We start from the raw sequence: 16,511 nt of genomic DNA on the forward strand, positions 1-16,511 counted from the left end.
CCAACCTCTTATATCCTCCAGATTTGACTGTCTCCGTAATTTATCTCATAGATCCATGTACTTTTATAGCACATACCGAAATTTACAGATATGTACTTTTGAGATTATTTGATTAATGCCCTTCTCCACCTCTAAGGCTTTAGCTTTGTAAGTGGAAGGGTTTTTTCTGTTTTGTTTGCTTACCATTTTATCCTCAGTATGTGTTTGGCAGTGTATATATGCAGAATGAGTCAAATATTTTCCAGTATGAAAACCACATGTTGAGGCAAGGATGAGTACATTTTATTGATTGTCCCATCATTTTAAATAGTTTTTCAAATTACCAGCCATGAGTTATGAGAGATCTGTTGAAAACAGTTTTTATTGTATGGACCTCCAAGTAAAAAGATGTCTCAGCCATCCAATCATTCTGAAAGAAATTAGGTTGCTTGATTTGCTTACACAGATGCCATTTCTCAGGATTTTCTCCCAACTCATGCTTCTTTGTTTCCAAGCTTTTTAAAAAATGAAATACAGAAAGACTTTTATAAATGATTATGCTGGGTCTTTCTCTAAAAATATCTTTTATTAAATGCAGGAGGAGATTGGATTCATGCTGTATTATTTCTTTTGGGACTAATGATACATTTTCCAACTTCAGAAATTGTTTTTAAGACCGCAGAAGTATCAGATTAAACTAATGTGACTACCTCAGGACAGTAATATTTTATTCTGTTTTCCTTCCAAGAATGTAACTGTTAAAAATTACTAGTTATTTATTCTTCACTACAATTTATTAACTGAGGGGATCGTATTTCATTCTTCTCCCATGTGAGTAACTTTTGTGTGTGTTTTCATGCAGCAGAGACGAATAGTTTTTCATTTGAGAGCTCTAGACTTTGGTCCTGTTTTAATTAGGAGACTTTTGAGATTTGGATGAAGGCAGCGTTTTGTCCTTTCAGATAGCCAGGCACTATTTGTGAGATCTGTCTACCATAAGAGTTACAAACCCCTTTCGGATAAGAAGTCTAGTATTCTTTAACAGCAGTGCTTTCAGAATTTACAGCCTTTACTTTAGAGCACTCAGTGTTGATCTTATTGCTGATCTCAAATGGTTTTGTTTTACACAGAAACAAATGGATATCAATGCTGCTATTCAAGCCTTGATTGAATCACATACTGCCCTACAGATGGAGGTAATATATCTGGCTTTATTTACATTGGCACTCTCAATAGACAAATTAAGCAGAAATTGTTTTCAGAAGCCAAAATGTGACTTTATCTCAAAGACTGTATTTAAAAGAAACTAAAAGTAATGAAACCATTTTTAAGGACAAAGTAAGCAATTTTAATAAACAGAAATACACACATTAAATGTGTTTTAATGAAAATATTTACCATAAAATAATATTTTAAAGGCTTTTTAAAAGTAAGAATTTGGTACTAAGGAGAAGAAAAGAGTTAAATTAGCCCTTTCTTAAAATGGTATCTATCACTATCCATCAACATTACTCATTTTTCTTATTTTAAACATTAATTACTCATTGTATAATTTTTAACATTATGCAGTAGGCATACTAATTATTAAGTTTTGTGTCAGCTTGAAATCTAGACGTGAGTGTGAATTTAACCTCTTATTTCAGATCAAGATTAATAAAGCGTACACATGTGCCTATAGTTAAACATAAACTGTTCTATATATCCTAACTCATTGCACACAATAGGGATACATTTTTCTTCTGCCTTGATCCACGTTGATCATTCGGGTTACATACTGGTGATGACTACTCTATGCTTCATTGCTAATATGATTCTCATGATGACCTGGCAGAGCTACCAGAATACTGAAGTGACTTTAATTGACCACAGCGCAGAGATATTCAAAACCCTGAACTACCTTAGCAATTTACTGCACAGCATCAAGAATCCCCTTGGCACACGAGATAACCCAGCACGAATCTGCAAAGATTTGCTTAACTGTGAACACAAAGTATCAGATGGTAAGTTCTTGGTTTCCTAAAACTCTGATGTCTAATTTCATCATTTCAGTGTTTAAGAATGCGGTGTATTCATTCCAAACCTTAATCATGTTTGATAAAACCCTGGCAGAGGCATTTTTAACATCAAGAACCAAACACGTACTCTCAAGGGAGACGTATTTCTGATGTCGAAGCATCCTTTTCCAAGGGCTCACTTTATTTAGGTGTTCTACTAAACAGCCTGACTTATCCCCAACTTTTCTCACCCCATCCCTAACTATATCACTTGCTTATACTTTGAGCTTGGAATGTAGCACATCTGTGTTAAAAAATTAAGACAGGAAGGGTTGACTTTTAGATTGACAGACAGAAGCACCTGTCAGGACCACCAAAGTTGGCAACATGAAGAAAGACATCATAGAGCCCCTCTACCACACTCTCTAAAATTAGTTTTTACACAAAATGGAACTTAAATGCCTCATTACAGAATCGGTGACTCTTAAGATGGAGTGGCTTGTCATTCTTGGAATTCGCTCATCCTCATACACATCCATCAGCTAGAGTTGCAAAGATGAATTTAGAGCAGAACCATCAAGGAAAGGTTTACAGCAAGTGGAGCAGCCATCACTGTCTGATGAGAAGTAGGGGAAACCCTGACTGCTACAGCGTGTCATTTAATTTTAATTTCTATTGGGTCTATCTGGTCAGCTATACAACCAACACGAGTAGTTACCATTTTTTGGTAAAAACTCCAGACCTATCACACAATGACACATAAGTCTGATTTGAAAAACACTAAGTTATTTAATTCTGTAGAATGAATAGTCTGACTAGTCCATATTTTATCTATTTTAATTTTATACACACACATTCACATATATATATTTGTTCAAAAACATCTTCCATTCCAGAAATGCAATGAAAATATTCATTTTGTTTATATTAATAAAATGCTTACCTCTATAGCTATTTCCTGCCCTAGATTATCATAAAAAGAAATAACATTTACAGTTATAGCCCCCTATAGTAATTAAGTTTGCTTCTTTCCCAAATTTGAGGGTATGAAAATGCAGTTTGATAGAACTGAAAGGAACAAAGACACTGTAAGACGTAGAAATTACTGAAATCTACTTCAAGGTCTGCCTTCCTTGTAGGAGAAACAGCTAAGTGGTATGGATTGCAAGATATCAGAAAATCTTTATGCCCCAAAATACTTTCATCACTAGGAGATGGTAAGTGCAATAGAAACAACACAAAACAGCAGGAAAGGGGAATATGATTAAAAAGTGGAGTGCAGGGTGAAGTTGTAAATAGAGGAGTCAGATAAAGCATCTCTAGGAATGTGATATTTGAGCAGTATTAGGAGGCAGTAAGGGGACAAGCCACAGGAAATCTGGGGAAAGAGCTTTCCAGGAAGAAAGAACAAATGCAAAGAGCGGGGCCTGGGCCTGGGAGTGTGCGTGGCATGTTCCAGGGGTAGCCAGGGTGCAGGAAGAGAGTGCACGGGGAAGAGTGGCAGGAGCTGAAGTCAGAAAGGTAACAAGAAGCCACTTTGTATAGGATCTTAGAGGCTCCAGCTCTTACTGTGAATAAGATGGGAAGCCTTCGCAAGTTTCTGAGCAAAGGAATGACATGACTTAAATTTTGAAAATAGTACTTTGGATCTTTCTTGTATTGCAAACATAGTGAGGACAGGGCAGCAGAAGCCATTGAGAAGGCTACTGAAATAATCCAGTAAGAGATGATGATGGGTTAGACTAGATTTGGTAGCGGGGAAATGGTAAGAAATGGTCAAATCTTTGGCTATCCCTTAAGGTAGAACTGGCAGTTTTTGTTGATATTTTGGGTGTGGGTTATGAGAGAAGTAGAACGATAAAGGATGACTCTAAGATTTTGACCAAGGGACTAGAAGAGTGGGATGTCTCTCAACAGAGAGAGAGGAGCAGGTCTGGATCAGAAGTTCAGTTTGAGATATATTTAATTTGAGATGTCGGTTAGGCATTCGAGCGGAGAATGTCAAGTAGGTAGTTGGCGACTCAAGAGAGAAGTCAGGAGAGAGGTCCTGTCTCAGGGTGAAATGTAGGACGCCATTTGCATATGTATAGCGTCTAATGCCCCGGGACTGTTTAAGACTGCCTAAAGAGTGGCTAAATAGAGAGAAGAGTTCTAAAAACTATACCTTGGGGCTTTCCAATGTTTAGGTATCAGGAGGTTGAGGGGGAGCTACCAAGAAACTAAGAAGAAGCTATCATTGAGATAGAAGAAAAATTAGATGAATGTGAAGAAAATGTTTGCCTGAGGAGGAAGGGAGTAGCTGGGTCGATGGGGTGAAGACAGAAAGGCTACTAGGTTTAGTAATGAGGAGATCTTTGATGACCTTTGCAAGACCAATTTAGATGAATGGTAGTAGTTAAAACCATATTAGGTTTTACAAGAAAAACTAGTGGAGCTGGAGAGTTTCCAGTGCCAGCAATGAAGCAGGAAATTCAATTTGCTAGGCTAAGTTTTTTAAAAATTAATTTAAAAGCATCAAGTACTAACAAAGTAGTGAGGAACTTTCAAGCCAAGATTTTGAAGAGGACAGCAGGGAGATGAATACGACACCTGGGTGTGTTCAGAAACTGAGCAGTGCTTTTGGTGGCTTCATGGGGATAGGGGTCAAAAGTTAGAACCTGAAGCCTACAAAAGGGAGGACTTAGGATTTCAAAGGGCTGCACTCTAAGCGTGAGAGTGAACTGGAAGACAAAGCATTCATACAGATTGTAGCCTAGCTTCACATTATCAAGATTGCTCAGAAAATCTGTCTTTGAACTTGGACTAAGATGGCTCCAGACTTACCCCTTCATACCTAACAGAAACAATCAAAAATCTTCTATAAAAGATAATATCCTAGGGCTCAAATTAGTCCCACAAATTTTTCATATACAGTACCCAGCAAACAATTGATGATAAGTAGGCACACAGGTTGATGAAACACCATGAATGAGAAATGGCAGAAACGGCAGATTAACAGAAGCAGACTCAAAAGAAAAAAGTAAGAGGAAAAAGTTGAGACACAAGATATAATGGACAAGATAAACCTCATTCAGGAACACAGTTTACTCACAATGAGCGAGAAGGCAGGACATGGGTGTACAAGTACCGATGGGTGGTAGAGTTAGTAATGAGAGCTTGGATCACTTTTCTTCAGTTTGCTTCAGTTATCTCAGTGGAAGTGAAGGGTTACCATTCGAGAATCAGGATGAAGGAACAGATATAGTGAAAACTTGAGAGGCTAGGAAAAGGTTTCAAATAGTGAACTAGGAGAGTGACAGAGGGAATGAACTTGGGAAACAAGTACCATTGTCTGGCAGCCTCACACACATCTGAATTTAAAGTGAGGGCAGTCAGCGTAGGTGTGTTTTTCTCCAGCCACATGTAGCTGTGTGGGTACAGACACAGATTAGGTACAACACTGGATTTATGTAGGGCTGGGGTTCTATGAGACAAGCACGGTGAAGTGAGGCAGGGCAAGAGCGTGAAGGAAGTCTCTAAGGAAGTGACTAAGGTCAAGGACCGTGGGTTTTAAGCTAGGGAAGAAGAGAAATGAACACATGACTATGATGGATGATGAAAAAGTGGTAGTGTGAATGGATGATAGGCCCTAAGGGGATCAAGGAATTATTGGAGGCAGAACACTAGAGGGAATGAGCTGGAAGAAGGAGAGAAATGAAATCACGGAAGAGAGTTGCAGGTAATAACAAAGACTAGGATATGGCCTTGGGAGTGAATGATTAAAGTAAACATGGCAGGGGAAGGGCCCAGGAACACGGGTGGGAAAGAGATCAAGGAACCGAGAAGTCAGAGTATGACAAATATCAACCACATGGATGTAAAATCACCAAGAATTAGGCTATAAATAGATTTTCTGAAAGGGATAGCCAGCCAAAAGCTAAAGTTATCAAAGAAAGTTGATGATGGCAAAAGGTAATGGGTAATGAGAGATGACAGTAATTTTACCATGGAGGTTTTTAGGGAGAAAGTGGGGAGAAAGGTCTGAAAGTGGCAATGAGGGGCAAGAAAGTCCCCTTCCCCAGCCAGGGACGGTGCTGTAGAGGCTGTGGCAGAACTGGAAAGGGTAGCAAAGGAAGCACTGTTCTCAGGGCAGAGCCAGTTCTGAGTTAGAACGGTTAGGCCTACAGAAGATACACAGTGGTACGGTCCTTCATCTGTCGCTCAGGATACCCTGAAACAAACAGCATGTGCTTCCGGTTCACCATCGTACAACACGGTGCCTGGATTTAAGCATCCCGCCCCATAGAACGATGCGAGCTCGCTTGAGGGAAAACTTTCTAGAAAGAACTTATTAGCTCACATAGTAGCAGAGAGATTAGACTGTAAGCCTGCATCAGATCCTAGTTACAACAAAACAAACAGTCCAGCTGTAATTTCTACAGATCTCAAAACGTTAAAAATTCTGAAATGGGGGGAAAACGGGACAGTGTTAGGATCTTTCACTCCTTTCTCCCATATGTCAGTAAATCTGTGGTTCTCCAAATATAGTCCCTGGACTAGAATTAGATGCAGATTCTCAAGCCCCTTCCCAGACTTAATCCATGACTCTAGGGGTGGGGCCCGGCTATCTGTTTTAAAAAGTGGTTCTGATGCCCCTAAACAGTAGGACAGTCCCCTGCTCTTGGAGCTACTAAGCAACAAGTTTCATCTTGAAGGGTTAGTAGAAATAGCGGAGGGGAGAACAGTCAAGGATGTTGTGGAAGTCTAAAGTGATGGCCCCTCAGAAGCCTGAGGGCTCCGCTGAAGAATGGAACAAATAAGGATTTCTACCTATCACAGAAAGTGACTTTTACTGCTTGGCTGTCCTGCCTTTTTAATGCAAGAAGGCAGGGCCATCTCATTCAAAAATTGCTGCCCTTTGCATCTGGAATAAGATGCTATTTCAATATTCTGAGACCATTATTCTGGAATTAATATGCTAGCCTAGTACTTTTCAGTCTTAGTGTGTCCTCAAGTCCAAGTTTACATCCTGTTTGATGCTCCTGGGAACTCAGTGGGCGCAAAGGTGGGCAGGCTGACGCTGGCTTAGGCACCTCAGTGTTTGCCACCTACACATCTGAAGAGAAAGCACAAAAGTGATAAACATTTTTTGTTTCTGGAAAGAAAAATGTATTATTGGATGGTTATTTTTAATTATTTATACTACATATAAAGATATGTTTTTCCTCAAAGAGATTGAAGAAGTTTCTATTTTTAAAAAATATTCATTTTTAAGCTCTATAATGACATAGAAAAGAGATAGACACATGCCTTATATTAATTTCAACTTTTCTATTAACTATGTAACTTTAGACAATTCACTTTAAGTTGCTGAGTTCATCTTATCTATAGAATGAAGCAATAGATTGTCAATTATTTTTTTATTAAAATTATGAAATGCCCTTAAATCGATAGGTCTCTGAAAAACACAGTATTTTTATAATGCTGTGTAGCTTTCATTCTTTCACTTAGTGTAAGTATCTTTATAATCTAAGTTTTTTTAACAGGAGAGTGTGAAAAAATGTATTGAAATGATGATAATTCATTAAGGATGTTTCAGATATATTTTAGCACAAGCATTTAAATCTTTAAATTAATAGGAAAATACTGGATTGATCCAAATCTCGGGTGCCCTTCAGATGCCATTGAGGTTTTCTGCAATTTCAGTGCTGGTGGTCAGACATGTTTATCTCCTGTCTCTGTAACAAAGGTATGTATTGAATTTCAGAATATATGTAGGCGCTTGACCGCTATCAGTGATTTTAAAAATTACGTCACTTTAAATAATTATGAATTTTATGAATGGAAGCAAGATACTCTCTACTATATATAAGAAGAATTTTTTTTTGTTTTTTTAAAAACAATCCTATTATATCTTGACATTTTGATTGTATGTTTTTATGATAGGCTGAGCTTGGCTTACTCTACTGACCATGCTTTTTAAATTCCTTTTAAAAATGTAAAACGTTACGCTTTTATGTACATGCATGCCTTAGAAAAATCCCCAAACAGCTGCAATGTTTGTATTCAGTAATTGGTTACCTAAAGTTTTACTGAAAATACCATCATCATCATTAAAAGAGGAATTCTGCCACAAAGTTTGCTATTTTTGGTGATTGAGCACAAAATAACCTCGCCTAAACATCCACTGACTATTATTTAAAACTCCTTATGAGTATAATTCTATAAACCAAATGTTTAGAATGAACAAATGCTAGTTTGCTGTATAACACTGAGTATTGTAACACGCATTTCTAAATCTTAAAGCTTAGTTCTACCTATAACGTATATTGAAGAAACCAAAACTGCATTTCTTTCTTTTTCTGGTTAAATCAGCTTGGCACTGCCAAGAACTTAATTCTCATTGACAAAGAACTGATACAGGTACCTACTGCGTGTTTTGCCATAAAAAGGCAGCAGCTAAAACGTGCAGCGCCAGTCTTTCTAGCCACCCTCTCCTAAAACGCTCCCCTTCATCAACCAGGGCGCTTCACCAATTTATTTCAATAGGAAGTCACCGTTATTACCCCCAAAGCAGAGGAGGGGAGGGTTCTTCTACTCCTAGGGAACTTGTGTACGTCCAACGAAGAGCAGCATGATGGTCCTTCTTCCAAAGTATCCACATGGGCATCCTCACTCCCCTGGACTTAGCCGAGGGTTTGTACTTGCATTATTGTGGAAGAAAAGGGGAGAGGGAGTGTGCAGAGAAGCTAGGAGCAGCGAAGGAGCTGCACTCGGAATCCTTCCTTGGCCTGCTCAGTTCTCCCATCTCTCCTCTCCATAACCTCAGCCTGAGAGGGACTGGACAGGTGGTGGGAAGAACAGTAGACTTGGAATCAGAGACCTGGATTCTAATTTCTGTTCCTCCACAAACCTGGGAAATGACACTGTGAGCTGCCAGAGCGCCTGCTCTGTGCAAGGCACCATTCTAGTAAATGACACTTGGCATCTCAAATCCTTGTAACAAAGGGTTATTGGGTCAGCGTTAGACCCAGCCTTACCAACAAGGAAACTAACGTTCAGAAAGGCGCCATACTGTACAGGTCTGTGGTTCTCACCTGCAGAATGAAGGAATCTGAACTACTTCAATGCTAACGCTCCTCACAATGATCCTTCTGTGTTTCACCCGTATGCCCTTTCTTCGCCTTTCCTCTTTCCCTGAGGCCTTACTTTTTTTTTTTAATCACTTTATTATTCTTCCTTCTCTGTTACTTCATAACATATTTTTCTAATTTTCTGTTTGGAGATTAATATAAATTCCTCAGGACCCACTTCTATTGATTTACATTATGACCATACCCTTGCTTGTATAATATTAAAATAATGATGATGATGGTGTCTAAAGCTATAGAATATGAATCTGCTTCTTTATCCAAGCCTGGAAAATGTGTAATCAGACCTCCTTGTTCCAATACTGTTCACTGTGTTAGTTAATGCCTGTTCCTGCATTCATTCATTCAGTAAACATTTATTGATGGCTCACTGTATGACTGGAACTGCATTAGGAGCTGGCAACACAATAAGATTCTGTCCTTGTCTTTGAAGGCTCTCATAGTTAAAAATCACTCAAGCAAGTTATTACAAGTTGTATCTTTGGAAACAAAAAAAAATCTTCAAATGAAACAGATTTTTGTGAAAAAATTATTAATCATTAATCAGTAACAAATTACTCATGCATTTTAGATAATATTACGCAAAGTTATCTTTTTATTTGGTCACATTCAGTAGCCTAGCAGTACGTTAAAGCCAGCTCCTACTGGCTTAGGAGAGCCTATCGCTAACAGCTCTTGCAAACTCCGTGTTCAATGGCACCACCTTTATAGTCTAAAATCAGCCATGGTGGGAGTATTTACAACCATAGAAATCAGAAAATACTATAAATCAGGGATTCCCCACTGCCCTAACCTTGCAAGAGCCAGTGGTTCAGCATTTACCAGCACTGACTGGCAAGTAAACGTCAAGAAAAGGAGCTTTCTCAAGGCTGCCTTTCAAGGACTTTCCTCAAGTTTCCCCAAACTAAGTTTTTCAATTGCTCTATCTTATAACTTGTATATTGTTTCTATGACATTAGTTGGAGTTCGGAGTTGGGAAAGTCCAGATGAACTTCCTTCATTTACTGAGCTCAGAAGCCACCCACATCATCACCATCCACTGTCTAGACATGCCAGTGTGGTCAAGTGCTCAGACAAGTGGCTCAGGACTCGTTGTTGGTTTCAAGGGATGGAATGGCCAGATTTTTGAAGAAAACACTCTACTTGAACCTAAAGTGCTTTCAGATGACTGCCAGGTAAGGGAATGGCACTTTTAGAATTGCTCAATATAACTAACTGAAAACTGAAAAAACGATAAAATTAATAAGAATAAGAGTAAGACTTCAGTTGCAAACTGCAGATCCAGAAGGGTAGTAAGTCTTACTGTGCCTGATTTGTAATAACTATACATTTTCAGAGTCAATTATTTGCTTATATCATATCTTATCACACCCATGGGCCATCCATCAAGTTTTCTTTGCAAAACTGTTAATACATTAATTTTTATTCCCCATATAAAATAATTATAGATAGAACCATTAATAGACAAGTGATTTCTTTCATATGTTTTTACCACTGTATCTCTGTGTCTCATTACTTCATGGAAGACAGGTTACAGAGGTGAGTCAGCTTTATTTCATCTTCTCAGTCCATGCACCTGTTACTGAATATGGGCATGATGACAGACTGGTCCAACAAATCAATATTTGAATCGTAGCCCATTTTTCCTATTAAAATTAAATAATGTTATGAAAAGTCTATCATTTTAAAAACATTATCTTGTAGAGCAGATGTCGGCAAACTACAATCCACAGACCAAATGCAGCCCACCACTCATTTTTACAAACAGATGTTACTGGAACACAGCCACACTCATTCACTTACTTCCTATCAGGGCTGTTGTCACACCACGGTGGCAGAGCTGAGTAAATGCAACAGAGACTGTATGCCCCACAAAACCTAAAGCATTTATTTTCTAACTCTTTACAGAAGAGTTTGCTGATCCCTGTTATATATCAAGTTGTCCACTTTACGTCCATGTCATTAATTTTTTAAAGTAGCCCGGTTTCCTGTTCTTGTGTACTACGTAGCCCATGATTTAACATCTCTTACCACTTCTGGGGTGCTCTACTTTTTCACATTTCATCTTCAGGCAAATAGTGCTTGAGTATTTGAAAAATCATAAGCAAACAGTCAGAAGCCTATGGCACAGACTGGGGAGGAGGGTACAGCTCAGTGGTAGAGTGCAGAAGCACGATGTCTTGGGTTCAATCCCCAGTACCTCCATTTAAATAAATAAACAAACAAGTAAATAGATAAATCTAATTATCTCCACCGCCAAAATAAGACAATTCAAAGAAAGTATATGGATCACTCTCTACAGGTGAAGAGATCAATATTAGCAAATTAATTTAACTTTCACAATTTTGTCCAGAAACCTTTAGTGACTCACTACTATTTCTGAGACACAATCCATATTTATCATCAACTCTTTATTCAGCAGTTAGAACAGTCAGGCCGCAACCTACCTTCCTAGCTTGGGCTCTAACTGGCTGTGTGACCTAAACTGTCATCAAACGGATTTATTTATAATAATAATAATATCAACAGCAATTCCTACTGCTAGTTAGAGGAGACTTGTTAGATGACAGGTACCACGTCTTGCACACATTAATTAGAAGAGCTTTGTGAACAAGTTATTATTAGTATCCTTTTATAGATAAGAAAGTAAAAACAGGTTAAGTAACTTGTTCAAAGTCATGCAGCTAATTAGCAGAGGAGCAAGACATCAACCCCAGGGGTGTACAGCTCCAGAGCCCACGCCACACTATACTGCGAGGGGCTTCTAGCTGAAATCAAATGAGACTGCGAGGACTAAATGAAGTCCTCACAATGCTGTTAGGTAGGTCTTTATTATTCCCATTTTATACGTGAGAACAGTGCTACCTTACCTGAGTTTCTGTCAAAATCTGTTCGAGGTCAGAATCTGTGCACTTAAACCCCACACTAGGCTTATTTTCACATCCCCTTTTATACTTTGCCAACTGTTTGATTTGGTTTTTTCCCCACTCATGTCATTCCCTTTTTCCAAAATGTTCTTCTCTACCTCTCTCACCAAGTGGACATTTTAGGCAGACTTTTAAAGCCCACCTTAAATTCTGAATCCTGAATTCACAAAGCTTTCTTTGACTCTTCCAGTTGGAAATGAGGAACTCAGTACTCACTGTCCACATTGTTTATCATATATGGGCTTGTGTCGTGCCTGCTGATGGTCCTCTCTCCCTGACTAGATTTATAGGCTGCTAAAATCAGAAGCCAGAGCTAATTTATTCATCTTTATATCTCACAAGCACTGTAAGAAAATGGAGGATTCCATCCTATACAACCATGCCAAATGTACTTGTCTTTCAAACAATATTCATTGAACAATAAGAGTTAATCTAAGTGTTTTTACACAAAGAACTCTATTCTAGGTATTACACTGAGCTTATGTCTATAGTCAGTCATCTTCTGTGAGCTTCAGTTGCCTTAATTTATAATGAAATTTATGGCTTAATTTCTAAAGTTGCTTCAAATTTTAAAATGTATACCATGATAATTCTGTGAATGAGTAAATGAATAAACTCCTGTATAAAAAGCTTCACAAAATTAATCAATTATGTTCCTCTGTTTTGTCTTGTTGAATCTTAACCACAGGATAGTTCTTGTTCCATAGCAGAATTTACCATAAACAGAAGAGGATACAGTAATAAAGAGAAAGGGAGAGAGGAATGAAAGCAACTGTATAAACAGTAACCACAGAATGGAAAAAAAGAAACCTGAAAGATGATTCAACGTTATTATAATTTACTTCTACTGAAGTGATGCTGCTTATTTCCTGCATACAGTACAGAGAGGTTGAGCTGGCTCGTTCCCTTTCATCCAAGAGGAATGCCCATCCTGAAACGTCAGTCCCAAATAAAGAAACACAAACCAGATGGGTATTACTCATATTAGGAATAATGCAGCTTTTTCAGTTCACATCAGGTCCAATGATCCACGAACAGAAGCAGAAAGCCTCCAGTGAAAACTCAGAGGAAGGAATGAGTGCATATTTTCAATTATTCATAGTAATTATTACCATTACTGAGCACTTCCTCTGTGCCAGGCATTGTTCTAGGCACCTTCTATTCATTATTCCTAATCTTTAAAATAAATCTACATTGTCTATGAAGAACATTGTCTGCAGCTAATGAAACAATTACAGAATAAAGCATTTTGTTCTTATTTTACAGATTCAAGATGGCAGCTGGCATAAGGCAAAGTTCCTTTTTCACACGCAGGACCCTAATCAACTTCCAGTAATTGAAGTACAAAAACTTCCTCATCTCAAAACTGAACGGAAGTACTACATTGAAAGCAGCTCTGTGTGCTTTCTCTAAAGTCTCTGAATTAGTTCGCTGCAGAGGGGAAAATATAGACAGAAAGATTCTATTGGATATTATGAAATGCATGGAATAAAGCATTGGCTAAATCTTAAAGAATCTCAGGAAGACAAGACTTCCTCCTAAGAAGGAGAAAAGGCATTTTTTAAAGGACTATAACTGATGAAGTATTTAATTCTTTTAAAAATTCTATTGATCTGAGCTTTCTTAGAGAATTCCCTAGAACTCGACATTTATAAACATGGAATTCTTCAGGGTATCCTATATGTTTTGACTGTCTTGAGACCAAAGGACCCAATAGACAGCTGGAGACGCAGAGCACTCTGGAGCACTTCTGACTGATGCTCCCACATGTGCAATGCTTCTGTCTAAAACTTACAAGCCACAGTCTCACTTGTCTTATTTTCCCAAATACTAAGCTGTATTCGGGTCCCCAGGGGACATATACATCTTAGGCGGTGGTACACTACCTCTTACATGTTGCCTTTTTGTGTTGCTTGGTGTTCTTTCTAAAACAAGGTGCTTGTGGCTTTCATAAACTTATTTTATTTCTTTTTTCGTCTTTGTCATTCTTTAAGAGTGTATGTACTGGTTACATCAAGATATCTTTTGGTTGTTAGTACTTATTTTAATTTGTTTGGTCACATACTTAATAACAAGTAAAATATTATTTATGTGAAGTCCTTGTTCTATTTTAAAATTCTCTTTGTGGCTATGGAATCAAAGCTAGCACATTGTAACCTGTGCTGAAGCACAAGAGAATTGGGAGGTTTTTGTTTTTTTTTTTTTACTGTTATTTTTTTTTTTATTGTTGTAAAAAAAAAATTATAGGCCAGCTACATCCAGTAGTAGGTTTGGGTTAGAGCTTAGGGGTTGTGACATAATGTTTTTAAAAATCGATGATCATCTGGAATGATATTTTGTGTATATATATTTTGTAAAGTTTGAATTCAGCAAATCTTTTGAAATTGCTGTTTTAAATTATAAAGCTTTTTATTTCTACTTCATAGAAATCACATGTTTTTGTAATTATTGATTTTTCTTTCACTCTTCTTAAATTTGATGTTTTGGGACTAAAAGAATTCAATTAACCAGTCTTTAAAGCAACATTCAGGAAAACAAAAGCAGTCTTTTATCATTTAAAAGTCTCAGTAAGTCCAGACTTTCCTTGTTGTCAGAGAAATGTTAGTTTAAGTATTAAACGAAAAATATTATACCTTTTGGGATGTAGAAAAGCTTGTACACCCATTATAAACATACCATTAGCCACAGCAAACCACAATAAAAATGTGCTTGTAAATCTTTTTTGGTGGTATTTGTTTTTCTTTTTATCATATCCTTTTATTATGTATGACAGCCCCTCTGGCATAGACCTTCTATATTATGTGTATTTACATATTATTTATTAGAAAGTATCTACCATAAACCTATAAAAGGATTTTAGGGCCTGTTTCCTACAAAATGAGGTTACGGCATAGAAATAAACTCTCATGTATGGTCAATTGATTTTCAGCAAGGGTGCCAAGACCATTCAAAGAAAAAAGGTCAGTTTTCTCAACGAACAGTGCTGGGAAAACTGGATATCCACATGCAAAAGAATGAAGTTGGGCCCTTATATAGTATATAAAAATTAACTCAAAATGGATCAAAGTCCTAAATGTAAGAGCTAAAACTATAAAACTCTTAAAAGACTGAGGGGGAAGGCTTCATAACATTGGATTTGGCAATGATTTCTTGGAAGTGACACCAAAAGCACAGTCAACAAAATAAAACAATAAACTGGATTACAGGAAAATTTAAAACTTCCACACAGAGAGTGAAAAGACATCCCACTGAAAGGGAGAAAATATCTGTATATTGTATGTTGAATAAGGGATTAATATCCAGGATATATAAAGAATCCTTACAAACAAAAAACAGCAACAACAAAAACAAGCAACTCAATTTAAAAATGGGCAAAAGACTGAACAGACACATCTCCAAAGAAGATATACAAACGGCCAAATGAAGACGCTCAATATTATTAGGAAAATGCAGATCAAAACTACAGTTAGATACCACTTTGTACCCATTACCATGGATATTACCATCCCCTTAAAAAAAGGAAAGCAACAAGTAATGGTGAAGATACAGAAAACTAACTCTATCCATTGCTGGTGGGAATGTAAAATGGTGCAGCCACTGTGGAGAATAGTCTGACAATTCCTCAAAAGGTAAACACAGAATTGCCATAAAATCCAGCAATTCTACTTCACATGTATACCCAAAGGAACTGAAGGAAGGGGCGCAAGCAGATATCTGTATGCCAGTGTTCACAGAGGTATTGTGCAGACAGCCAAAAGGGAGAAACGACCCCAACAGGCATCAACAGATGAACTGGTAAAATGTAGGACGTGCACACGGCAGACTACTATTTGGCCTTAATAAGAAACAAAATCCTGATATATACTGCAACACTGATGTACCTTGAAAACACTATGCTCCATGAAATAAGCCAGATAACAAGAGATAGATGGTGTATGATTCCACTAGATCAAGTACCAAGAACAAATTCATAAGTGGAAAATACAGCAGAGGTTACCAGAGGCTGGGTGAGGTAGGAATGAGGAATTACCTTTTAAGGAATAGAGAGTTTCTGTTTAGGAGGATGACAAAGCTCTAGAGATGGAGCGTAATGATGGTTATACAACAATATGAATATACTTAGTGCAAATGAATTGTACACCTAAAATGATTTAAATGACCAATTTATGTTGTATATTTTATCACTATTTTTTAAAGTGGGGCTATGGTAAAGATGTCTGATTTTCTGATTGAGAAACATAGAAATTTTTTTTAAAAGCAGAGATTGATTCTAAATGAAAAGAAACCATAGTTTATACTCTAGTTTTGGTTTACATGCTATGCCTTCTGTTCCACCCCAAAAAAACTTAGAGACATAAATGATCTTCCTTGATATCATTTAAGAAATACACATGAAATAGAATGGCTTTATGGCTATGTTTTGTGTTCCTGAAATATTAAATTTAAAGCAAATTTTAATCAACCAGTGTAGCCTGGTGGTT

General features: G+C 37.4%; 1 protein-coding gene across 1 annotated transcript in view; it reads left to right on the forward strand.

Moving 5' to 3' along the window:
* Nucleotides 1–14,740, forward strand: part of COL24A1 (collagen type XXIV alpha 1 chain) — a 397,032-nt gene extending 382,292 nt beyond the window's left edge. Inside the window, exons 61-65 of the mRNA XM_072974057.1 lie at nucleotides 1,110–1,175; nucleotides 1,811–1,979; nucleotides 7,592–7,701; nucleotides 10,063–10,278; nucleotides 13,297–14,740. Of these exons, the coding sequence (XP_072830158.1) occupies nucleotides 1,110–1,175; nucleotides 1,811–1,979; nucleotides 7,592–7,701; nucleotides 10,063–10,278; nucleotides 13,297–13,443 (708 nt within the window). The 3' untranslated portion in view covers nucleotides 13,444–14,740. The remainder of the gene's footprint in view (nucleotides 1–1,109; nucleotides 1,176–1,810; nucleotides 1,980–7,591; nucleotides 7,702–10,062; nucleotides 10,279–13,296) is intronic.
* The last annotated feature ends 1,771 nt before the right edge of the window (nucleotides 14,741–16,511 follow it).

This window comes from Vicugna pacos, chromosome 13, assembly GCF_048564905.1.
Source record: "Vicugna pacos chromosome 13, VicPac4, whole genome shotgun sequence".
Taxonomy (NCBI): Eukaryota; Metazoa; Chordata; class Mammalia; order Artiodactyla; family Camelidae; genus Vicugna; species Vicugna pacos.